At 33.2% G+C, this 27,076-nt stretch overlaps 1 protein-coding gene across 5 annotated transcripts in view; it reads right to left on the minus strand.

The window, feature by feature from the left end:
- Window positions 1-1,387: 1,387 nt before the first annotated feature.
- The window catches only part of LOC118199650 (retinoic acid receptor RXR-alpha-B-like), a 329,703-nt gene continuing 304,014 nt past the window's right edge, over window positions 1,388-27,076 (minus strand). For all 5 annotated transcript variants that reach the window (XM_085809907.1, XM_085809906.1, XM_085809908.1 and 2 more), the window contains exon 8: window positions 1,388-7,237. In XM_085809907.1, the coding sequence (XP_085666033.1) occupies window positions 6,987-7,237 (251 nt within the window). In that variant the 3' untranslated portion in view covers window positions 1,388-6,986. The remainder of the gene's footprint in view (window positions 7,238-27,076) is intronic.

Here is a 27,076-nt window from a genome sequence, read left to right on the forward strand (position 1 = left end):
ACGACTGAAAGGTAGCCCAATTTGACAAAATTATTTCTTTTATCAAAATTCATTAATACTATTATTCTGATCTATTCCAAAATAGTTTTAACATTATTACTTTACATTGAAACACATCAATGATTTGACAATATTCTAAATAAATTCTTTAGTTTAAAATTATCTTTTGTAACAACTTTTCTATAGTCTCACATTTTTGCACTTCAGAAATAATTAAGACATTTCTAATGATGTAAGCCTATTAAAGTTACCAAACATCTGAGATTGACCTGGAGAGCTCTGGATTTGTTGCAAGGTCCAGTATTTCAAAATCACTGTCTTGAATTAAAAAATGTTCAGGATTTTTTAATAAATGGCTACAAAAGATGATGAATTAATATACAGAAAGGGAAGAAGATTGCAAAAACCAGAAATTGTTTTTCTGAGGTACAGATATTTTCAGGATGAAATCAAATAATTTTTGGATCATGATTTCTTAACACATCTTCACTACAACCCCAATTGTGGAATTCAGCCAGTTTGACAAAACTGTCCTAAAATTCTTTATGTTCAGCAAATCAGATGTTGAAATAAAATTATATTACTTATTTAGTTAAATTATCACTTGCTCAAACAGTGAACCGGTTCTTGAGTTACTTGAACCCTACCACTAATTAGACCTGCTGCATACAGAAGAAAATATTCTTTCTTCACACTAATTTTAAATTCTCAGCCAAGGCATTATAAATTACAAGCTGTAATCTTTCTTTAACATTGAAATTTCTTTTTTTTATAAAATATCCTTGCATTTCTTTCTTAATATATAACTAAGGCTCACGCATTTTTCAAGAAAGTTTTTTTACAAGAAATACTTTCATTTTAAACAAATTAGTTTTTAAAGTAATTTTACATGGAAGTTCCAGCTCTTAACCAGTTCTTTGAGTTTAAAATCAAATTACCGAAGTTGATACCACTAATAGAACTTGCACATTTTTACACATAGCAGCCATATCAAATCTATCTAATTCAATAGGATTCTTTTTTTTAATTCAGTATTGAAAATATTTTTAAAAACTGAAGAATAATCAGAAGATAATTTGTAATGATAATTACATTTTTAACCATAACTCTCAACTGCAAAATGCTATGCTAGCATTTTGTTAGCTGTATACTACTAAACAATGAAGAGTACACAGAAATGCAATGAATGTTATAAAAGCAATCACATTAACCATTCTAAAATTAGCCCAGATGACACATTAAATTAACTCAGAAACTTCATTGCCCTCCTAGTTTTAGTTATGTTCCAGTCTCATCTGAATAATGTATTATATCACCAGAAAAGAATATGATTGCAATCACATACATTCGGTAACCATTAAAACTGATTTCAGAATAAGTTTTAAAATTGTATTTAAACAACAATTTTGTTTATTACATGAATAAGTACATATCGGTCATGAATTACAAACAAGAAGTAATGCATAAAAAAACTTTCCATGATATATAAGTTCATGTTGATTTCAAAAGAAACACTGATGTTATATAAATAGATTTCAAAATATGGTAAACATATGAACAGGGCTGGTGCAAGGCATTTTGCTACCCAATGCAATCTTTGCAGGTCCTAAATTCTGCTGCCTGATATTACTATATATTTCAAAAAATCTGCTGACAAGTGCATGTCCTATATTATAAAAATTTTGTCATCCCTAAATTTTGCTTGATGCTACACTTAATACTAAAATTTTTAACGCCCCTAAATTCTGCTGCCCAGTGCAGCAGCACAGGTTACACTAGCTCTGGCGCCAACCCTGCAGATGAGTGACAAGAATGATAAACAGCAAATTAAAAAATAAAAGTCAAAACCCTCTACAAAATTTTATACATTTTAACATGTAAATAATTTTACTAAAATTAAATTCAGTGTCCAACAGCTAATTAATTCCTAAAATACAACATTAATAAACCGTTATGTCATGCTTTGATTGCTTACACTCATATAAATGATCATCAACAATTTTCACAGAATATAACTGTACCGGTTTTATACAGGTAATATGGTATATTTTCTAGCATAACACAAACAAATATCATCAATAAAATAATCACTCTGAAATATATGTCTTGAACAACCTTTCATAAACATTCCAAACCTTTAATACTTCAACCAGAGAACTTTATCACAGCATCTTTGTGGTATTCACCAAGTTATTTACTAGCTATGCTTCCCTTTGCTGAGCATATATTTCACATTTTTCAGTATACTGCTACAGAATTTACACTCATGTAAAAATAAGATAAATCACCAATATAAAAAAATAAAAATTCATTTCACATCCAAAATATTTATACTCACACATTTACAGGAATGTAAAGAGAAATATTCACAATACTTCTGAAATAATTTTTTCCTTATACTTACTTCCTTTCAGAAAAAAAAAATATGATACGATGTAGCATATTTACATGATTAATTTAGATAGTCAAACAATAACATTATAAAAATGAGATAGTTAATAAAATTGAACATTTCTATTATAAGATCATTTATCATCATCATTTATTTAAGATATTTTGAAGACTACTGGTATAGTACTTAATTATTACATATATTAAAAAAACTGCACAAAAATCTGTCTACTTAAACACTCATAAAAAGTTATGCATGAAGTCCCTATTTTTTTCTTAACTGCAACAAACATTTAATTAAATGTGAAAGCTGACTCCATTTTCATTTTTAAAATTCTGTTGTTAAGTGTTATAATTCTGTTAAGAAATGGAAGCGATTTATACTATTAGTGTTAACTGAAATAATATGAAAATATTTATGCTCAGCCAAGAAAAAAAGAAGCATAACACCTTATAACTATACTAAGAGCAAATATGTCTTCAAGTATATGGAAATACTCTTTCCAAAACTATACATATCAAGCACTTTTAACATTCAATTGTAGATACATGTTTGATTGCACTATGTAATATTTTTCAATTATGTATAAATACAAAATCAACACTGCAATTAGCAACATCACCATTCAAAATACCAGCTATATACTAAAAAAGACTTAAAAGCAAAAGCGTTAAGGACTAATGAAAACATCCTAAATAACTGTACAAACAATAAAAGCTAAATTCACTCAAGACAAAAGCTGCTGAAATGTTACTAATTTTAAAAAATAAAATTTTAGCTTTAACCATTCTTGTACATAATTTGATCAAAACTACATAAATAGAGGAATTACACAATTTAAGTGAACAACAAAATGGCAGTATACAGAGTTACCATAATATTTAATAGATAAAAATTTATCTTACTAAATGTAAACATTAAATATGTTTCTCCATTTCTCTTCTTCATTTCCATGCAAATAATATAAAGCCATAAAATACATAGAACTTTTTGACATACATTTTATATATGTGCAGCTTCACACATAGAGGTACCTCAAACCTCTTTTGATACATCTTCCTGAAGAGGATGCAGATAGAAAGTTACATTAATAATTAGTACTTCATACATAGAGGAACTTCATTTAGCTTTTTATAAATTCATTTGAAAGCTACAAATAAAAAATTATTTAAATAAAGGTCACAGGAGAAAATTTATATACAAAATATTTAAATAAATGTACAATATTTTCAAAAGAAACAAAACTGTAAAACAATTTTTATGCAAAATCTTTCAAAATACATAAAAAAAAATTTTACTTTTTTTTTATTTTTATTTTTATTTTATTTTTTTTATCAAGCAGGTAAGATTTACTTCTTTTTTAATAACATAGATAATACCTTTAAGTCACAGACAGTTAATAGCATTACATACACCTCTGGTATTAATTTTAAAAGATATTTCAGTGAAATTTCAAAGTAAATTAAGTATATAATAAAAATTACAATAAATGAATTTATTATATTTTAAATTCTGCAGAATAACTGAAAGTGCAGTAAAGAGCAAAAGCAAAGTGCAAAATACTTTTATGCTTCAAAATTTTCTGATTACCCATGTAATTTAAATACTGTCAAAATAATAATAATAGCAACTGCATATTATATTAGAAAATATTCAATGCACTTTTTTCAGAAAAACACAGAAGTATAAACTTATAAAAAACGATTGCTCAAAATCTGTACCCCTTAAAATCCATATTTTCTTCTGGAACAATGTTATCAAATGTGTATGATATATACAAATATTAATATGCATAACAATATACAAAGAAAAATAAATAATTAGCATACAGAATTAAATGAAAAATGTAATTAAGTACAGAATCTAGAAAAGGAAATTATAAAGAACAGAAATTTCAAATTCTTAACGACATTTACAAATTTTCCAAAATATGAATATTTATTATTAGCATCTCAGATATTTATGTAACAGAATTATATTTCAAAGTACATTGTTAAAAAGAACATCTCATTATATAGTGATAAATATTTACAAAGACTGCTAAAATGGCAACATTAATTGCTTCAAATATATATATATATATGGTATAATAAAAGCACAAGAAAAGACGGAGCACTGTTGATGCGTAGTTATGCAATATTGAAGAGTTCTGATTGGTAGTATGATTATGTGTTGACTTTGTCAGTGTCTAAAAAACTTGGCAGTCGAGGCAGTTTTACTTTTATTTTTATTTGCAATTGATATTTCTGGCCACAGTTCACTTGGCACTCGAGTTGTGCCTATTCAAGAACATTTACATTTTTGATATTATTGCAATAGCAAGCAGCATAGCAAAATTACATCCAAGCAAAGCAGACACAGAAGCTGAAGTGCATAGTTAAGAAAGATGGAAGCATGCGAAGAGAAAAGTTTTGGTTTACAATGGTAGTTTCAGTTCCCAATTATTATGTCATCAGAGCTGCGCATGCTATAGAATTATCTAGAAATGATGCAATCCAGAGAAGTTATTGCGATTTTTAGAATAGAGGGAGAATTAATGTTTTACCATTAGTTTAAATTATAATTTTGATTCACATATTTTTTATCTTATATATATATATATATATATATATATACTTAAAAAATCAATAGCAACATCCATGATGAAAGGTCTATCGCTTAATTGGCAGTGAACAAAGTTACCACATGGAAAATTCCTTGTGGCAGAAAATTTAATCATCTGTCTTTCACAACTGAAATCCACTTCTTAATATTAAATCTGATGAAATGGAATTCTAAATACCCAAGTGCTATGCACAGCAAACCAAATAACATGCTTATATTAAAGCTGATAATGCAGGAATTCTTAAATTCAAAACTGTTGCGGCAATAAGACCGAGTATTTCTAAGCCTGATTTAAGTGTAAGGTTCTCGTGCGGGAAAAGCGATTTTTTTAAATTTCAAATTTATTACTAAGATTACTTAAATTTCATTGTGCAATGCTATAAACAAAATATAATATCTTACTACGTATACCAAATACACTAGAAAAATGATATGTTGGCACATCTATTTCATCTATTGCTGCTAAAGTTTTAGTATAAGGGCTTACTTTTAATTAAGAGTTGATAAACAGAATATCATTTACAAAAGGAATAATTCTAAATTTATTATAATATATAATAAGAATTAACATATATTAATTTAAAATGTGAAAGGAAAGGAATGTCATGGAGAGTAGCACAGTAGACTTCATTCATGAAATAGCCCTTCACTATTATTAAACATATAAAGCAGAAATGTGCACTAAAAACATCCAAAGTTATGCTGTTAAATGACCCTTTTGTTATCAAAAAGCTATAACGTTTATGAAATTCATCCTTAAAATGCTTTACAAATATCAGATTGCATTCAAATAAAAACACATCAATTCTGCACATTCAAAACATGAGATATGACTATCCATCCTAATAAACTAGTGTGTAAATATTTAATATCAATCAGTAAGTCATACTTGCCTACTGTTAGTTGGCAGTTGAAGTTATGAATTCTTAGTCAAGGAAATCAGTCCACATAATTAGTAACAACTAAAACATATTTTTAAAAAATGATATCTTTGAAAGCATCATAAGCAGTTTAAAGCTGCTGAAAAGGAAGGACTTTTCTGGTATTAAAAAAAACATTAAGTTTCAACTACACATAAATTTTTATCATTTTTAAGAATGAGAGAACTCATTAAAAATGAGATTCAGATCTAAGATAACCTACATTAAGTAAAACATGAGATTCATACATAATAAATGCCTTTAGAAACTAAAAATGAGATTCAAATTTTAAAAATACTTTAACGAAAAATCCTGACTGAATATTAACAAATTTATTCAGTATTCTGTAATTTCAGAGTTTAAGAAATATGCTTCAAAAAAGTCAGTCACAAATTATACAGAAAACAAATTATACTTACAATAATGAACACTAAAAAATGCTTATGTTACATAAAAGTGCAATTTTTCTGGTAATGTGAATAAATTATATTGTTATTACACAAGGATATCAAATAGAAATGCAGCACTTTGAAACACATACAACAAACATAATTTTTATATACTTCATGAAAAGAAACATACATACACAAAGAAGAACTAATACATGTAAATGACTACATGAAATCAGTGACAAGCATTTTACAGAACTTATGAGTCAGTAAAAAAACTTTAACAATACAAAATATTCTGAAAATATTAAAATAAGCAGATCTAGTGCATTTAACACCAGCTTTGTGTATGTACATGACACAAAGTTTGTAAAAGTTACCCATACAGAAAACAAAATAAAAATTTTGAAAAACTCCAAATATACATTAGTAACAATTTTTTAAACATTAGACTATTACTAAAAAGTTAACAAGATAATCATTTCAGATCCAAAAATACTATAATAAATACTGTTGAAAACAATTTTTTAATATAATGATTGCAATTAACATTTTTGTTTTAGTTCTGTTGCACAGTGTTTACCTTGTATGACAAATAGAAACACAACTGTGGCTACCATAGAAAAGTTCTGGAGCCTATTACAATATAAAGAAAATCTAAAATAGAAATTAAAAGAGCAATCATGGATCAATGGGCGCTTCTAACATAGACATTAAAAAATTATCAATAGGAGTGTCTCCAATCAGTTTGAAGAAAAATAAATGTTCCAAACACTTGAGTCCTATGCTTCGTAAGGCGGGCAAGCGAAGCAAAAGTTTTGCAAATCTTCCTGGTTGATCAGGGTAATTCTGTTTACAGTAGTCCTCCAAAGACGCATAAACTTTTTCTCTCAAATTTTCTATTTGCTGATTACATTTTAAACCTTTCACCTCTACAAAAATAATCAAGGAATGTTACATACTTTTTAAAGATAGACATACTGAAATATAAAAATATACATTAACTTCAGTACTAAAAGTAAGATTTTACTTATTTCTACAGGCTTTTAACAAATGGTTTCATTACTATTAAAATTTTCAACAAACACTTTATTACTAGCACAGTATGGTTATCTATAGTTCACATGAGATGGCCCTCAACATCAAATCCTTAGTTTTGAATTTCACTGCACTATTGTGCACTTGTGGCAAAACACACTAAAAATACTCTTCATGTGCGAACAGACATGTATCTGGAGACTACTTTTTTCATAATATGATTACAACACAAATCACAATTGTAATCTTTCTTGCGGTTTAGATTTAAGTGAAGTTGCAAATGTCGCTTTAAATGATGCTTGAGTTTAAATGCTTTGTGGCATTCATCACATATATGTGGTTTTTCAGTAGAATGAGTAAGTAGGTGGTTGTTGAGAGTTTTTTTTTTTTTTTTTTTTTTCAAATGTTTTGTAGCATGAATCACATTTAAATTGTCTGTCTGCTAAATGGATTATCATATGTTTATTCAGTTCTTCATTACATTTGAAGTTTTTTTCACATATATGACATAAATATAGTTTATAATCAGAGCAGACAGGTGATAAAAATGTTTCACATACAGGACACGTATGGGATTTGTTTTTAGAATGGACGACTAAATGTTTTTTAAAATAACTTTTATCTTTAAATGTTTTTTGACACCCACAGCAGGAGAATAATTTCTCACTGCTATGGTGACAAGCCATATGAGATTTGTAACCTTCTCTCCATGTCAAAGTTTTACAACATTTATCACATTCATATGGCTTTTCACCTGTACGAGTACGAAGATGGCCCTTATAGCCATGCCTAGTTTTAAATTTTTTTTCACAAACAGTACAGATGAAATCCATAATTTCAGACTTTGTAGATGCCATCTAATCATATAAACAGACCAATTTTCTTAAAATTTATAGATGCTTTCCTAAAATATGCTCTAAGAACAGAGAATAAACAGAACAGAATTCCCTACGATAAGAATAGAATTCAATGTCCAATAAAACATATAAATTTTGTGGTTGCCCAGTGTTGCCAGATCGTGCAATTTTTCGCAAATTTGCTACTTTTGACAAACCTATGCTACTAAAACTTGAATCTGCACGATTTTGCGAATTTTTTTGCTACTCCATCATTTCCCTGCGCTACTTTTGGCTACGTTACAATTTTTAAGGCATTGTAAAATGCGTATGTGTTAAAATAATTTATCAAAATTAATTTCTAACAAACATAATAATTTATTTAAATTAAAATAAAAGATGGCAACTGGCAATCTTGCGATCATAGCACATGTGCACTCAGTTTTCATCACCACTCGCTGGTGTTTTTATGTAGTTGGTTTATTGCTTTGTTTATTATCCTGTGAGTAGGCTAGCACACCATATATTTATTTGGTTTAGCGCTGCTGGGTTAACTAAAGTGTGAATTATGAGTAACTCTAAAAAATTCGGCACCTCCTTTCCTGACTTAAAATACCCACGTTTGAGGCATGGCTATACAGAAACAAAACAGACAAATCAAAAACCTTACTGAAAGCTACATATAAATATGGACTAATGGCATCGTTGATCATCATCATTTCTCGAAGCATAAGCAAATATCCTGCCTCAGAAAAACATAACTTTGAATTGAAACTTTCTGTATTTGAAGCAGGCCGTGTATCGATATAGATATCGATCTCTTCAGAAAAATTTATAAGAAAGAAATGCCATCAACTTTGTCTGGCAACAACCAGAAAGCAAAATTAATTGAAAGTAATTATCAATTAAAGTAACATAGAATGAATTAAAAACAATAAACCACCAAGTCAAAAGAATTACAGTACAAAAATCAAAATCCGAACATTCAATAACCGGACCTCCAAAGCCCTTAAAGGGAGGGAAGTTCCTGAAAACTGAATGCCACCATAGTGTAATGCAGGTACAAATTTCAGGGAATAATGCTTCAGCTGATACTGAAGCAGCTGAATAATTTGGAGATGAATTCAACGAACTGCGAACGGGCTGGCTGCATGGACGTTTTCGTGGTTTTCCCCGTGTGTAACGTGTATACGAGCCAGTTTTCCTTAGAAAGTCCTCCACGAAGGCATCCCTCCCTTTAGGCAGATAGCCCTTGTGTGCTTTGCCATAATTAAATAATCCAATCCAATCCAACGAACTCATTAACAATGAAGAGTAATCTCCAGAACAAGTTCATAATACTGATGAAACTGCTCTTTTCTGGCAATATGTGGCCCGAAATACCTCCGCGACATCTGCAGAAATGACTGCAAGTGTTGCCAAAGATTCCAGTGCAAGATTAACGATTTTACCTTGTGCAAATGCACACATGGGAAAAGCCCGCCAGCGGCCGAAAGGTGAAGTCACTGAAAACTGGTAGTTCCGTCCGGAGTTCCAATCCCAGAGAACGGCTGCGTGGGCATTTTCGCTGTTTTTCTCTTGCGTAATGTGTATACGAGCCAGTTTCCCTTAGGTGGTCTTCCAAAAAGGCATTCCTATTCCTTCCCTTAGAGAGATAGCCCTCGCATGCTTCGCTGTAATTGAATAAATCAAACCAAATGTAATCGGGAAAAACACACAACCTCGGGCATTTAAAAAGAGTTACAACTTTCCATGTCAACTATCGTGCAACTAAAACAGCATGGATGAACCAAACATTATTGAACAAGTGGCTTGAAAATCATTCCATATCTGCGGCTCGGTGATGTTTCATATTGGTTGTCTTGATTATAGAAAACTGTTCAGCTGATTTAAAGTTTAACTAAACGATCGTTCGTTTTATTCCTTCTTGCAAATTATCCAGCACTCAGGGTTAGGCTTAGGTTATCTGATTACGGCAAAGCACGCTAGCCTAATGGAAGGGACTTTATAAGGGGAATTGGCGCACATCTACGTTTCACAACGGGAAAACAACAAAAACGCCCATTCAGCCAGCCCTTTCATCTACAATCACACCCAAGTCGAACTATCAGTATTCAGCGACTTAACCACTTGGCCGTTTGTGGGTCCATTCGGCCAATGTATATCAGAGTGCTCAAATATAAAGTAGCCTTTTTAAAACTGATGCTAAATTTTCTGACTAGCGGCAAGACTATTCAAGAATGTTTGAAATACTTTAATATCATATCTGGATGGAACGTTAAGGTCATAGGAAAACATGTCTGGAGATATTTTTTGAAAGGTGTAACAAAATTTATGGCCAGCTACCATAGTTCATAGTGATGATGATGACAGCTGCCTCTTTGAAGATTTTCAGATATCACAAGCAAAAGGCAAAATTTTTCAGTTAATGAAGCCTGTGAAGAAATACAGAGAAGTAAGTGATAATGAAATAGATGATATAATAGAAGTTTTCATTGGGATGACAATAACAAATTATCAATCAATTAACGGATGGCAAAATGTATAGTATGATTTTGAATCCAGAACTAACTTCCTAATGTAACTTTTCAAACATTCCTCCTTGTCCCTATAGTTGTATCATTGTGTTTAGTAAAATTTTATACTAAGAAATAAAATGCAAAAAATTCAATGTTCCTACAACAAAAATTGATATAGGTAAGTAATTCTAATTTTTTTTTTAAACTTATAATTTTTTTTGAATTTATTGCCCTCCTTGAGGGAACAGTTAAAAAATAAATTAGGATGGGGGCTGTTTGAATTTATAATTCAGGAGGTGGTTGTTTTTATTTCCATTTAATGACATTCAAAGATATTCCTCTATGTTTTACCAATGTACAAGATTCTTTAATTTATATTTTTATAAGGCATTTCTTCCGCCTTCCTAGCATGCCTTCGTGGTGTGGTGGTCTGCACGCTGGGTGTGTATTCCAGAGTTCCGTGGTTAGATTCCCGGCGAAGGCATTGCTTATTTTTCATCTCTCCTGCTTTAAAAATAAGATAATTATAATAACGGCTTTTTAAAGCTAAGCGGGGGGGGACACTTAGTTTGGCACAGTTTTGAATATACATGTAAATTTTCGAATTCTCTGAAAATGAAACCCAAAAGAATGGAGTTCCACCCATAAATAGTGGATAATATTGTTAAAGCTGACGAATTTCTTGCAAATTTAAGTAATCAAACTGGAAGAAAGATAATGGGCACTCTTAAAGGAAATAAACTACAAATTGAACCTCCAGATGCTGACTCTCACCGCTTTATTCGCAAAATCATAGAAGAAACAAATCTTAAAGCAAATACATTTCTTCTGCGTGAAGAAAAAGTGATTAAAGTCATAATCTGCCAGTGACCATGAAACCCAATTATATTGTCCAAGAACTAACAAACCAAGGCTTTACCATAAAATCATATCACTATCATGAGAAACAGAAAGGACAATAAGCCAATGCCGCTTTTCTTACTTCACCTCCCTAAGACAATGCCGCTTTATTCACTTCCCTAAGACAATGCCACATTAGGAAAGATTTATCACATCAAGAACATCGGATATATGAATGTCACTGCTGAGGCCTTAAAACGGAAGTCTGGCCCTCCACAATGTTATCGTTGCCAGCAAATACTTCCACAGCTCACTTTTATGTACTCGTGACTGGATTTGTGTGCATTGCGGTGGAAATCATGAGCCTAAAACTGTCCAGCTAACTTTTCCAAGTGTCCAGCCAGACTGCAAACAAATCAGAAGTTTACACCGAGCAATCCACCAACCAAAAATCCTTGGAATTTACAAGACAACAGCTTTCCACCTCTCAACGAAGAAACAGATTCTCCGAATCCTGAAAATAATGACTCCAACTTATCCGAAACTCCAACCACAAGCTCCACCTTTTCAGAATTATTTAATTTGAGTTCATTAAAAACAATATGGACTGTTATTATAGAAGGCCTCAAAACTATGAAGAAGCAAACTTCGCCTATAGACAAAATAAGTGCAATTGTGGACATTCTTGACAAAATTGGTGTAAAATTAGTGGAAGATTTTGGTGGAAAAGTTCTGTTGCTTGAACAAATAATTCATCTTGTAAACTGATGAGCTAAGTTATGATATGGATGAATATGGTGCTGCATGATAGACATATTTTTGTATGACCCAAAATATTCCTTTATCCTAGCATACTTTACTGCCAGAATTCACCATGTAAACATGCATAATTTCTATCAATAGCAAGTTACTAGCTGTAATGTTTGGGGAAAGATAGAAACAATATGCAAGTCCGGAATTATGCAAGATGTTAGTATCTCTAAACCTCTTGGCATACTTCAAAGGTTAAATATATGTATCAATAGACTTCTTACACATGCAGTATTCTGCTTTTTGATGTTCATAAATCTATTTCCAAGTTGATATAATAGTCAAAAACCTTAATTTTCCTTTCTTGAAGTCCCTAAATTTCTTAATATGTATTTAAGGTTCATTAGATGTTCTCACTTGTTTCTGAATTCTATAAAAAATATAAAAATGCCCAGTGCTGACAAAAGAATCATATTTGAAGGCTAAACTAACTTATTTAAAACGAATTCAGAGTTTCTGAAATCAGTTTTCCTTCCACTTGTAAACGATTATGTCTGAAATTCGAAGAAGTTATCACAGTTTCTAAAATAAAAATAGTGCATGTTGGAGCACAGAAGTTAAATACTGATGGTGATTTCCTATTAATGTATAACATGCTTTCTCTCATTTTCTGCAAGAGGTTTTGATAAGCCTATAAATGCTTTTTTTTTCCTTTTTATAAATGTGTTAGGAGTTTCCTAACAAATAAGTTCAATACATTTAAAGTAATTATTCCAGAAAGATCTGTGTAACATCCAGACTGGCTTCATCAATACACATACCACACAAATTTCTAAAAGACAAAATATTTTAAGAGTCCCAGTTATCCAATGATGAGCTTTATTTTCAACAAATCATGAAAACTACTTCTCATACTATTGCAAGCATAAAAACAAAAGGCTTCAGTGTAGAATTGGGGGCCCCTTCGATTGGCGACATTTTTTTTTTTTTTTTAAAATTTTGGCGATGAAACGTCACTTCTGGTTATCACGATAGTCTTAACTTTGTTTTAGCTTCCCGATTTTATTTAAATGAAAACAGATTGATGTGTACATGGACATATTTAAGGCAGTGCGCAATGCCTAGTTTGTGCAATTTTAGGATGTTTTCTTAAGTAAAAACAGATCGATGTGTACATGGACACAGATCTTATGCAATTCTTCGACTTCTTATTTTAGTTTTGTGTAGTGGCCATCTTGAAATTGTGACTTCCTGGTGCCGATCTTGGCATCAAAAAAGAATCGCCAATAAACAAGGGGCACCCAATTGTAAACTTTTACCAAACAAAATTAAGAATTGATTTTAATTTACAGTAATTTTGTCAGTCTTTTATTATACCAAGTTTATAATACTGGGTTGTTCTGCAATTTTCAAACTAAAGTACATTTTCTCCTAATTATTTTGTTACTGCTGATAAAGAATGTGTGACCTTGACTTAAGCAGTAGTCTAAATACAACCTTTTCTGCTCATGCTCTGCAATTCTAGCTTATACAGCAGCGTCTTTTTTTTTTTTTTTTTTTTTTTTTTTTTTGGTGTGTGTGTGTGTGTGTGTGTCTGTCTGTGTTTGTTCTCCCAGTGCAGTGTTAAGAATGGTGAATCTTAAAGTTCATTTTCATAATATTATGCTCTTCATTTTAAAAAAGGAAAAAAAATGCTAGTCTGACTACTCACAAAATTTAGGCTGTATATAGACAAAATGCTATTTCTGATGAACAGTTCAAAGGTGGTTTGAAAAATTTATGTGTGGAAATTTGAGCCTCGAAGATAATGGACACTCTTAGATGGCTATCCTCTGTACACAGGGACCTGTAAAAGCTATTTCCGAAAATTCATATTATACCGTTCAGGAACTATCAGACAGAGTATACATTCCAAAAAGTACAATACATGATCATTTGAAGAAGACCAGATATGTAAGCCACTGCCATGTATGGGTACTCAATACTTTAAGAGAGAGAATATTCTTTCAAATTTTGGTACACAATTCTTTGCTGAAACAAAATAATGAAGTTCCTTTTTTGAAATGGCTCCTTACTTAAGATGAGACAGTGATATTATACAATAATGTTACAAGAAAAAGATCATACAGCAAGCCAAATAAACTTCCTTTAGTTGCAGTGAGAGGGTGCTGTATCTAAAAAAAGTAATGTTTTGTGTATGGTACTGTATAAAGGAACTGTGTTGTGACAACATGCGTGTTCATTAGTGAACTTCCTATTCTTCCGGGAACAAGCCCTAGCACCCACTTAAGTCCTGATGTAGAGCAGGTAAAAAGAATCAAGAAAGACTTATTAAGGACATCCCCTTTGGCGGTATATCCACTTCTCAATTTGTAAGAGAAAGAAAACAAGGCTGAGAGAGCCAAGAGAAAGGGTCTCTCGTTTATTAAAAGTTCATGGATGCCGAGATGAAATGCAGAGAGAGTAAGACATGCTCAGGTGTCACGAAAGCTGTTACTTTCCCTTTTTTGTAATAATGCTGTAATGTTACTTTTTTTATCCTATTCAACTCTGAGATTAACCAAGAACACATACATTAAGTTTTAAAATAAATCTAAAGGACAACCAGTCTCAGTTATTTCCATCCCATAAGCTTCGCAACGTTACAGTTTTTAATTTATTAGTAGTAGCACTACAGTATTAAATTCATGAAAGCAGTTTTAGTTTGGTCATCAAACGAGAACTCGTGTGTTTTACTCTGGAAAAATAGCAGGCATCAGTCCATGTAAAGAAAAGGACCGTCAGGCTTTGAAATTCAGCACATGTTAAGTTTTGTGAGTTTGCCAGTGTCTGAAAATATCTCCGTAAATGGAAGAGTACAAATTTCATTCTTTTTGAGTAGTAGACCATCAGACAACAGAAATCAGCAGCAACTTTGAGTGTGGGGCCATCAATGTCCAAAAAGCATGCATGTTGGGAGAAGTACTTTAAAGTGTACCTAAAAATTTTAAGTTGCGATTTACATCTAGAGATTCCAGGCTTCAATTAAGGTGCTATGCCTATAAATCTACGCAGATAAGAACCTTGGAATTTTTATACTGAGGCAGTGAAGCAATTTAGTTTCACTTATTTCTGTAATTTATTTTATAGAAGTAACTGTTTTCTGTAAAGCTTAAAGAAACGTGTTGCATTGGTTTTGCATTTCAAGCAAGGAAGCATGTATTTTAGTATTGAAATCTGTGTTTATAGATCTTTTAATATCTGAAATGCTAATAGTTCTGCTGCAGTTAAGCTTATATAGTTGAATGTATAAGAGAGAATTATTATAATTCTGCAGGTTCTAAATTGTACCTGGTATTCTGACATACCATTGTGTTCTACAAGTTCATGGATTTGGAGTGACTAATGACAACACTTGTAGAACAATCAAAACAATTAATTCATCAGTATTACAGCAGGCAGTTCCAAAGACACATAACAGTCATCAAAAAACTATGACAAACACACTGAAACAATTAGCAACACAGCCTTTAGGCTAGAACGGATAAAACAGCATCACAGCAAATCACTAAAATACAGCTTCCAACTCAGTCGATCACTATCAAGCTAATCTCTGAACTCGAAGACATTACTACTGAACGTATACTCTACTACACTATTACTTTGCGTACAGGCAGGGTAAATACAGTTTTCACCTACCTTCGAGAACATTCCTAAGGAAACCCATTAATAATGCGTTCTAAAATGTTCCCACTCCATCTATGGCATATCGCCATTTTGTCGCCACATGGGCAATTTCAAACCAAATCTGGAAACCCTGTCTTTCCCTGCCACTCTCTGACAACCCTAACTCCACTTTGTGCGGAAGTTATCTTACTGCAGCTGGGCATTTCAGAACAATATTATTTCCAAGTTATCTTGAATGTTTTAAATATTAGAATTTTCTATTCTGCAGTATAAAACATTAGATTGTATAAGAATTGAAAACGTTTTAAAGGAAAACATTAGAAATTCTTAGTATCTTATCTAGTGTATGTTTAAACTGTTGTTATATACAGTACAAAGTCCGTAATCCAGACTCGTCAGGACTTCGGCGATTCCGGATTAGGGGTTTTTCTGGATTATAGATCTGGTAAGATGGCATGCAGAAATTATCAAAATTTACAAAAAAAAAAAAAAAAAAAACTTAATAATTATTTGTTTACTTTAGTAAACATTTCTTTCAATGCAAGTTGTTTAAATTGCTTCCTTTTTTGTGCTAATATTTTCTCTTTAATTCTATAAACAGACATAATTTCTTGTTCAGTTATAAAGTTCCACTGTTCAAGTCCTGTAATTGCTGTGTTGAGAATACCGACTAACTTGTCAATCAAAATTTTTTCGTTTTCTATAATGTTCTCTGTTACTTTCTTCACTATCAGAAGCGTGCATGGGTAAATGCTTTACTGGCTTTACGCGCATGCGTAAATGCATTACGTTCATGCGTAAGTTTGTGGCTTTGAGGTCCGGATTATAGATCATTCTGGATAATGGAGTCCGGATTACGGACTTTGTACTGTATTGATATTTAGTTATCAGAATTTTTATATATTTTTGAATTTACCTATGAATCTTGTACTTTAATATATGTACACAATTTTGATGATCTGAATGTAAAATGTATTGTATCATAATGAATCCTAAATGACCAATTAATTACAAATGATTGCATTATGTGCAAATTATAGAACAAATTGTCTCGAATTTGTGATTTGGATCAAGTGAATTTGTTGTGAAAAACATTAAGGGTTAGATTTTGCTTCATGTTAAAAAAAAATATATGTATGTAAATACAGTACAAATCTGGACGTCCATTATCCGGAATGATCTATAATTCAGACCTCAAAGCCACAAACTTTATTTTGTATGCTTTATGCATGCGTGTAATGCGTTTATGCGTGCGTGTTTAATGCACAGCGGATGGTATAAGGTAGGCTAAAATTATCTTTACTGATTCTAAGGCATTTCAGTTAATGTTGCAGATTGCGTTGTTCTTTAATCTTCTAATTGGATCCGGCTTTTTTTTTTTTTTTTTTTTTTTTTTTTTTTTTTTTTTTTGCAGACTGTTAGAGCAATTTTATAAAAATTAAGCTTGAACTTTCGATTATGTCAAAAAGAGTTTCCAATTCTGGAGCTGCCAAAGGATCTACAAAGCGAAAGCATGTTTCGATGTCCATCAAACAAAAAGTGGAATTGCTGCAAAAAATGGATAAAGGCATATCCATCTCAAAATTATGCGAGGAGTATGACACTGGATGGTTGGCATAATTTATGGCCAGCTACCGTATTTCATAGTGAGGACGATGAATATGATAGCCGCAAATTTGATGAAATTTTCCAGTTATTGGATTTTGTAACGAAATGTGGAGAAGCAGTAATAAATGAAGATGATATAACAGAAGTTTTTCATTGCAACGACAATGCCCCAATCATCAATCAATTAAAGGACGACGAAATCTGTAGTATGGTTCTAGATCCAGAAAATACTGCTTCCGATGGTGAAGAAAGTGACAGAGAGGTTACTGAAAACGAAAAAATTTCGATTGACGAGTTAGTCAGTATTCTCAACACAGCAATTACAGGACTTAAACAGTGGAACTTTGTAATTGAACAAGAAATTATGACTGTTTATAGAATTAAAGAGAAAGTATTAACACAAAAAAACGAAGCAACTTAAAGAACTTAGATTGAAAGAAATGTTTAATAAAGTAAACAAATAAATATTAAGCTTTTTTTTGTAAATTTTGATACCCTTTAGATCATAATTGCTCATTTCAAAAATTATGGCTTCATATTTTTAATTGTATAATTTCTGCATGCCATCTTACCAGATTGAAACTGATGATCTATAATCCGGAATCGTCAAAGTCCCGACGAGTCCGGATTACGGACTTTGTACTGTGTATATATACACACAGTTGTTAGATTCTGATTTAATTTATGGCATTTAGCAAAAGTCAGAAAAAAGGATCCTAAAACCTTGGCTGAAGTGCTAGGGAAAAAGGTCAGATCTGAGCTTAGAATAATGGATCTAAGACAGTGGATTATGAGAAACGAAGATGAGGAACTTCCGAAAAATCTGTTGGAAAACATCACTTCAGTGAGACTTGAGAGGGGGAAAAAAAAGAACAGGATACAATAAAAAGAGAAGAGGAATAGAGAAAGAAAAGAATTAAAGGTTTAACTTGGTTTATTTGATTACAGCAAAGCACTCAATGGTTATCTGCCTAAAGGTAGGGATGCCTTTGTGGAGGAAAAAGGAAGTATGGAAACTACAATAAACTGGCTTGCATACATGTTACACGTGGAGAAAACCATTGAAAACAACCATGCAACCAGCTCATTCGCGGGATTCAAACCTCGGACTGAACTACCAGTATTCAGCAACTTTAGTACTTTACTGCTGAGCCTTAATTAAAAGAGATGAGGAAGAGATGCAGGATACAATTAGGAGAGAATTCCAAATAATCAAAATGAAATTGCAGGCCACTAACGGGAAAAAATCTATTAACTAGTGGGAATGAAGAAAGTGTGCCTAGAAAAAGCCTTTTCAATCTCTAAAAAGTGATCCAAAATTTTTTTTAAAAAATCCGAAGAGAAGAATATTAGTTTGTATTTAGTCATGTTCGAGTTCTGCTTTCTTAACACTTTTGCCAACTGATATAGTTCAGCTGATTATGCAACAGCCAGAACAGCAGGCTTATGACTATGCTTACATAAAAGGGGCACTGCTTAAAAGGTTTAAACTTAGTCCAGATGGCAAAATTAGATAAATAAAAATAATGATGTAGAGATGCAGGCTCAGAAACACCATCAGTTGGTCAATAACGAAACTGAAAATACATAAACATGCCTTAAAATATGTAAGGATGACAACAGAAGGGCCTTGCAGAAAATGTTGCTCCTCATTAATGATGCGAGTTACGCTTCCCAGTGAACAAAAGAAGAGTAGGGTGATGCAAAATTGCTCCTGCCCAATGCAGAGGTAAATGACCTTCCTCCACTTCTTTCAATAACAAGAGAGCGAAGATTTAAAGCTGCTTTTTGTCCTAGCAGAATTTGACACTCAAAATAGTTCTTTAAAAGATGTTTACAAAATAGAAAAGAGGCTGCCTTATAAATGTCAAGAAAACTGTTTAGGGAATATACAAAAATTACTGGTAATGCCTGAAACTTTCCAACACAGATATTAAGTTTATGTCATGAACAGGTGTTCAGAGATCTGGAGGTAACCAAGTCCAAGGATAATCTTGTGAGATATTTCTTTTTGGCCCAAATGTTATCATGAAATAGAAATTATATTCATACTTGTGATCCTTGTCAGAAAGTGGGGAAACCTAATGACAGAAAAAAAAAAGCACCTCTAAAATTAGTCCCCTTGATATCAGAAGTATTTTCAAAAATAAACATGGATACATGCGGGCCTTTGCCAACCATGCCAAGGGGAAAGAAATATATACTAACAACACTTTGTTTAGCCTCCAAGTATCCAGAGGCTATTCCAGTAGAAGACATCGCTTCTGATTACATGATAATGTATGTGTTGTTTAATCTGTTCAGCAGAATTGGATTTTCTGAAGAAATTCGGTGTAATTAATCATTTATGAGCACTTCGATAACTGAATTTTTGGAATGTTCCAGTATTAAAATTCATCATAGTTCAGTACACCACCCCCAGTTTAATGCAGTGGGCAGAATTCATCGAACCATAAAACATATTACATGAATACTATGAGTTTTATGCTTGGAGGTAGATTCTGACTGGGAGCAGGTATTACCATAGGCTTTTGTAGCCTTAAGAACAGTGATTCATAAAAGCACAGGTTTCACACCTACGGAACTTGTCCATGGAAAAAAATAATTGTGTACCCGAGAAATGTTGTTATATGAACATTGGACAGATATACCAGAAGAGGAACAACTGGTAACCAAGTATGTTTATATACTCATAAATTATCTAAAGAAATGCCAAGAGTAGGCAGTTGAGAAAAATGTAAGATAACAACTCAAATGAAAAAAAAAAAAAAATGGCACGATAAAAATGTCATAAAACGAGAGTTTAAGAAAGATGATCTTGTGTTAATTTTTGTCCCTTCCAAAGCAAACAAACTTTCGGTTCATTGGACGGAACTGGGTAAAATTGAAAACAAAGAATCCGATACATATTACATTGTAACCTTAGCAGGAATGAAAAAAATCCTAAATTTACCATATCAATATATTGAAGCCATATTATAAGAGACCTGAGGCAATCAATTATTTTTCTTGTAGTGAAAATGGCTGTGACCAGACTAATAATGAAATAGATTTCCCTTATATTGATACCAATCCAAACATTTACAATTATTCTGAGGTTATTAAAAGCAGTAATTTGGAAGAACAATTAGAACCTCCACAAAGATATCAATTACAGATATCATTACATTCGCAGTTTTCCTAATTAGCCAGGAATGACATATCTCGTAAAGCATGATATTATCAGCAATAAACCAACCAGTAGGATCCAAGCCATATTTACTGTCACAACCAAAAATGAGATTAAAAAAAATCAACGAATGCTAAATTAAAATTTTTGAGGTAAGTTATCTGACTACACTTCTCCAATGATACTCGAGGAAGCTCCAAATTAAGATTCCCAAAACTGTAAGGATTACTGTTGTTTAAACGAAGATACGTGTAATCAGTTGTAACTTTTACTCAACATCAAGGAACAGGTACAAGAAGTTCAGTAAAATAAATCACAGTTATAGATTTAGTTAAGAGATATGGGAAGATACCCTTAAGCTCTAATGCTCAAGGATGCCATGTAATATTTGTAACATGTTTTTGCACATTATGTTTGTTTACAGTTTTGGTTTAAAAAATGCTCATTTTTTTAAGATGACGCAAGAAATATTAAAAGGATGTAAGGAATTTGCACCTCCATATCTGGATGATGTGGCTTTTTTTTTCCCCTCCCCCAAAAAAACCTGGGAATATCATCTCAAGCATCTGCAAATTGTCCTGAAATGTGCAAGTAGAGCAAATTTGATCATTAAGCTTGAATATCTGTTTGCTCAAAAACATGTCCATTACTTTGGGCCATGTTGCAGGTCATGGGTACCAGAAATTGTCGGATGTTAAGACTAAAGAGATTTCCCAACACCAAAAACTAAAACTGGATATAAGGGATTTCTGGGATTAGAGGCTTACTATAGCAGTTATATTCCAAAAATGATTCTAATACAAACCAATACAAACCACTCCAATATTCCAATACAAACAGCAATTGCCACTCAGCTGACTGGTATTTAAAAGGTAAAACAGCAAAGGATGATATTCTGTGGACTCCAAAGAGTGACAGGGCTTTCACTGAATTGAAAAAGAAATTAACTAATCACCCAGTTGTATATGCACCTGATTTTACTCTTCCCTTTATTCTACAAAACGATGCATCTGACATGGCATGGGAGTTTTACTAACACAACTCTCTAGCGAGGGAGAAGAACATCCTATTACATTTCTGAACAATAATTTTTCAGAGATAGAAAAAAGGTATTGCACAACTGAAATGAATGTGCCAGCATTGTTTTCGGTATCACAAAATTTCACTATTATACAGATGGACAGCTCACCTGGTTATGCACTAATGCCAGTCAATAAGAATGCCGAAGTGAAAAGCCAGAAAACTTGAGATTTTATAGGCCCTGTCCAGAAAGTAATGCAACTGATCCCATAAAATTGGTTTATTTGAAGATAATTTTACAGATAATTGATATGATTCAAAATAGCCTCTACCTGCATTAATAACACCATTACCAATGACTCTGCCACCCACTGATGCCCACCCTGAAGTCTTCAACTGGAATGCTGTTCAGAAATGCATTATGTTTTTCTGCAAGTTCTCTAGACTGTCAACATAATTACCTATTAACCCGGATCTTAACCTAGGAAATAGAAAACGGACAACTTTGAAGGATGTGTGTACTGGTGCATGATCATAGTGGAGAATCCAATTATTTGTGAGCTCTGGGCAGATGCTCGTCATTCGATTCCTCAATCTTTGAAACACTTCCTTATAAAATCTGCATTAACTATCTGTCCAGGTGGCACAAACTCTTTGTGCATTATTCAGTTGGTATCAAAAAAGGCAATAAGTGTGGACTTTGATTTGCTCACTTGAGCCTTCTTTCAACAAGGATATCAGGGCATGTGCCAATCTGCCATCTGTGTCTTTATTTTGTTGTCATACTGAAAAACACACGCTTTGTCACCGGTAATCACTCATTAAAAAAGTTAGGATGATTTGTTACACACTCCAGCAATTAATGTAAAATCGACTCACAGTTTTCTTTCTGTCCATCGATCAAAATCCTTGGAACCAGCAGGGTACAAATTTTCTGCATTTGTAGTTCTTCCCTGATGATTTGATGCACAATTGATTTTGTAAGTCCCAGTGTCTTAGCAATTATTTGAATACTCATCCAATGATCAGAATCCAAAAATGCTTTAATTTTAGCCATGTTGTCTGAAGTTCGAGAACTTGATGGACGCCTAACGCCTTGTTCATCATCGACGCCTCTGTTCTGTCTTTGAAGGCTTTCTGCCACCTAACACTTGAGCCTTGGACAAAGAATCCTTCCTGTAGGCTTCTTGTAACATGGCAAGCACCTCAGCAGCTGATTTCTTTAGTTTAACAAAAAACTTATGGCATATTGCTGCTCGACATTCTGGTGCATTCTGAAAAATCTAACACCACTTTTAAATACATATCTGCTTCCCGAGCGATCTGTGTACTATAAAGGCTCACAGCCAACTGACTTCTGCCAGACTTTGTAGCTGACAGCCCCCATCATGCATACCGTCCACAAACTCTGACCCTTTGCCTTTCTGCCTGGTGCAAAAAATTCTGTCTCAGTACTTTCTGGACAGACTTTGTATTTCTCTTTATCTTCATTTTTTCATGTCTGTGCAAACTTGTATACATCTATATAATAATTTAAGAATGTATATTGTATAATACTTGTTAGCAGAAAACTGCAAAATTCTATTTTGTCTGACTCTAACTGAGCTTAGTCATTAGAAATTGTATTATGTTTTTTACTACATTGCCTAAATGTAAAGCTTCAGTTTTAATTCTTGAGACTTAACCCAGCACAGTGTAAACAGTTGTGTTTTATATTAATTTTTGGCTGACTTTATGTGTCTCAAGCAATGGTAATTAAGCAAAGATATGCTGAATTTCTATGACAGTCCTCTGGGGGGTAGAAGAAGTTGTGACAACATGTGCATCCTTAGTAAACTTCCTATACTCTTGGGAATGAACTCTAGTACCCATTTAAGACCTGATGTGGGGCCAGGGAAAGTGATCAAAAAAGACTCGTTAAGGACACCACCCTTTTTCACACTTCTTATTTTTTAAGAGTAAGAAAATGAGGCTTCTGTTTGCGAAATGTCGAGAAAGTAAGATGTGCTCAGGCGTTTCTGTAATAATACTGTAATGTTACTTTTTTTAATACTATTTCAACTCTGAGATTAACCAAGAATGGATATGTTAAGATTTTAAATAAATCTAAACAAACAACTTATCTTAGCTATTTCCATCCTGGAAGTTCTACGACGTTACAGTGTATTATAAATAGCTGCCACCAAATTAAAAATAAATTTGAAAAAATACTGTTCCCTAATGACAATTTTAAAAGCGGAAATTGAAGCAAAGTGTGCAGATCCAGTCTTCAAAATGTTAACTTTGTTCATGACAAAGATTTACCGAGTATGACTATGATACTTTGTTTCACCTCCTACATTCACAAGACCTTGCATGCTCGAATTTTCATCCCTTCATGTGACTTGGAAATTCTCTGAACAGCTTGGGGTTGACTTCTTAGAAACTGTAAAATAGCACCTTAGTACCTGCTTTACAAATACACCTAATGACTTATTTAAAAAATGAATTTCCCCTTTTTCTGGAGAGGTTAGCTAAAAGTGATAAAATAAAATGGTGCTCATATGATTCAATAAAATTTTTGTACTGTTTCATTTGTGTTTATCATAAAAAATACAGAAATTTATAGACAGATGCCTGAACAAAATGATTTTTGTTTAGAAGGTTTACTTACTTTATAATTTATGCTTAGTGTACTTGCATGTTTCCAGAATACCATTCAACTTCCTTTATATTTCACTCGAATTTATTGCAATTTATCTTCCTTAATGAAGTTATTCTATGAAAAGCAAATTGTAATACCACTTCTTAAGTAGTTTTGTGATTTTTGCACCTATTATTCTGCTTATTTATTTATGCATTATTATTGAAGATTATTTTAGCTTACTATGATGATTTAAGTGGGGAAAGTAATCTGCAGTTTTTTCCAGTATAACCATGATGAAGTCTTAATTTACTCACTGTTTACTTGTTGTTCTGATTAAGCACCAATTTACAGGTATTTGATAAATGTTTTCCAACTGCTTACAATTTTAGGATGCATAACATTGTAATGCTTCTTTTCTTCTCAATTGCATAGGTGAGAACTTTGTGCTGACCTCAGAAAGGGAACAGAAACCTCTCCTCCTCTCTGATACAAAGGACATTCTTCCCCCAGTGGTAGGTGAAAATAGAAAAGGAGATTACAATTTTAATGGGAAGAACATGAGCATGGGGCTTTATTCGCTCCACTGTATAAAAGACCCCTAAAGGGCTCACTTTTGTGACTATGAGTGTTGGCAATCCCGAGGCACCCTAGCCGTTCAAAGGATCACCCTACTGGTGAGACAGGGTTCAGGGTCCTGGAGCCCTAGTGTTCTCTCCTCCTTTCTTTTCAGCTCTCCTTATCTGTTTCTTTTCCCTTTCTTTCCTTCCTTGTGATTTTCCTTTTTGAAAGTTGAGACTCAAAGTGAGAAGCTGTTACATCCCTTTGTTTCTAGTTTCTGAAGGAGAGAAAACACCTACATGTTTGCCATGCATTGTGACCCATGCAGATTGAAAGGAGGGTCCTAGTAGTTGAGAAGCAAGGTACTGACCTAACACACTCCTTTGGCTTCTGCTTCAGATCCAAACCGGAGGCACTTCATTGTACCTGCTAGTGTAAATTGAAAACCTTGTACACGGATATGGTAAAAATTAACTAATTCTGTAGGAACCCAGACTGTTATAAGTGCCCCCTTCAAAATTCCAAGCACAATGCAAACAAAAGCATCAAATAATCAAATTATAATCATAAACCCTCAGCTACAACAATAGAAACCACAACACATAGTGCAAAGAAAACTGATGCCAATCCCAACAAAGATGTCAAAAGGAAATCGCAGCTCACCAGATCGAATGAGTTGTTGGTCTTTAGATTCAGACGACATGGAGACTGAGGAGGATCTAACACTCCCTCAACATCTTCTTCCAAGCACAATGAAAGAAGAATTGCAGAAAAATAAACATTCACAATGGCTTCCCTAATATCTTGTCGTAACTTTCAGCAGAGTCTTGTCGACATAAAAGTCTTGATTGATAAGTTTCATTCTGTCTGTTTTGCGGTTCAAGAAACTTTCCTTAAACCCGAATATGAGGTAAAGCTTTGGAGATACTCTATGGTGAAGAGAGATAAGATGAACAGCGAACACACTCATGGAGGTGTAGCTCACGAGTATCATTAAAGACTTAACAAGAAAATGTTTTAGATATTAGTAATTTACACGGCCAAGGATACGAAAATGGTTCAAACACAAGAGATACACAGTTTTCGAGTATTTATGCTCAATTCGTTGCTTTTCTGAATTAAAAGGTTAACGTATGTTTAACACAATATGTAACTGCCGATCCAAGAAGCTGCTAACCTATCAGTCGAGCCGATGAGCTAAGACAAAGCTGAGTCGACAAATTCTCAGGAACTCACATTCCACGTCCCCGTTCTGAAGGGATGGTAAAGACATCTGCCATCAACAGGGGCCTAACCCCAGACAGCAGAACGAAGTCACTTAAACACTGCTAGACAGACCAGGCCACTAATCTGACCTGATATAGATATGGACTTTAGGCATCCCGAGGGAGAAACAAAGGACGGATATGAATATGCAGTTTTGAGGCTCCAGGCAACCACTGGAAACCTCAAGCAGTTTAAAAGCTCGCTGAATCCGCCATCTCCACCAACAGAAGTCTTTCACATTGGACAACCATGAATATCTGACTATATAGCTCCACCACAACCAACGGAATGGACAAGGCAGTACCATATGGTCCCTGTCAAGCCTGAACCAGCCATCGCCAGCGATGACTCCAGTCTATTGAAGACTGATTTTAAACACCTGTGGCCGAGACTGTCCAGGTTCAAATCCTAATCACTAGCTTCCCAGGTTTTACCCGAGTCGACCCCCAGAGGGGATGCATTCATATAAGACAAGAATTTTCCTGTTGGTAGGCAGGAAGACGAACTGTTCGTTTTAATGAGTGCACACCGCCTTTTTGACTCGGCACCGTCTTGCGCCGCTCGACCCTGCACCTATTAAAGGCGTGGGCCTGGCCATTGACTTAGTAATTTGCTCGCCTTTTCTCTTACCATGTTACTCATTCAATGTTGAAAAGAATCTATACAATAGTCACCATTTTCCACTTATTGTCTCACTAGTGGGGGTAATGCAGGTCCTACTCCTAGAACACGACAATTTATTTTTAGAAGAGCAGATTGGGATTATTTCTCTTTCCTAGCAGTGCTGACAACAGAAATAGTCCAAAATGAGAAGATTGATGATGAAGTAGAAGAAATTACCAAAACTATTAGGCAAGCAGCTGAAATCTCTATAC

This window comes from Stegodyphus dumicola, chromosome X2, assembly GCF_044657685.1.
Source record: "Stegodyphus dumicola isolate Sdum_Otavi_A_Nest chromosome X2, ASM4465768v1".
NCBI lineage: Eukaryota > Metazoa > Arthropoda > Arachnida > Araneae > Eresidae > Stegodyphus > Stegodyphus dumicola.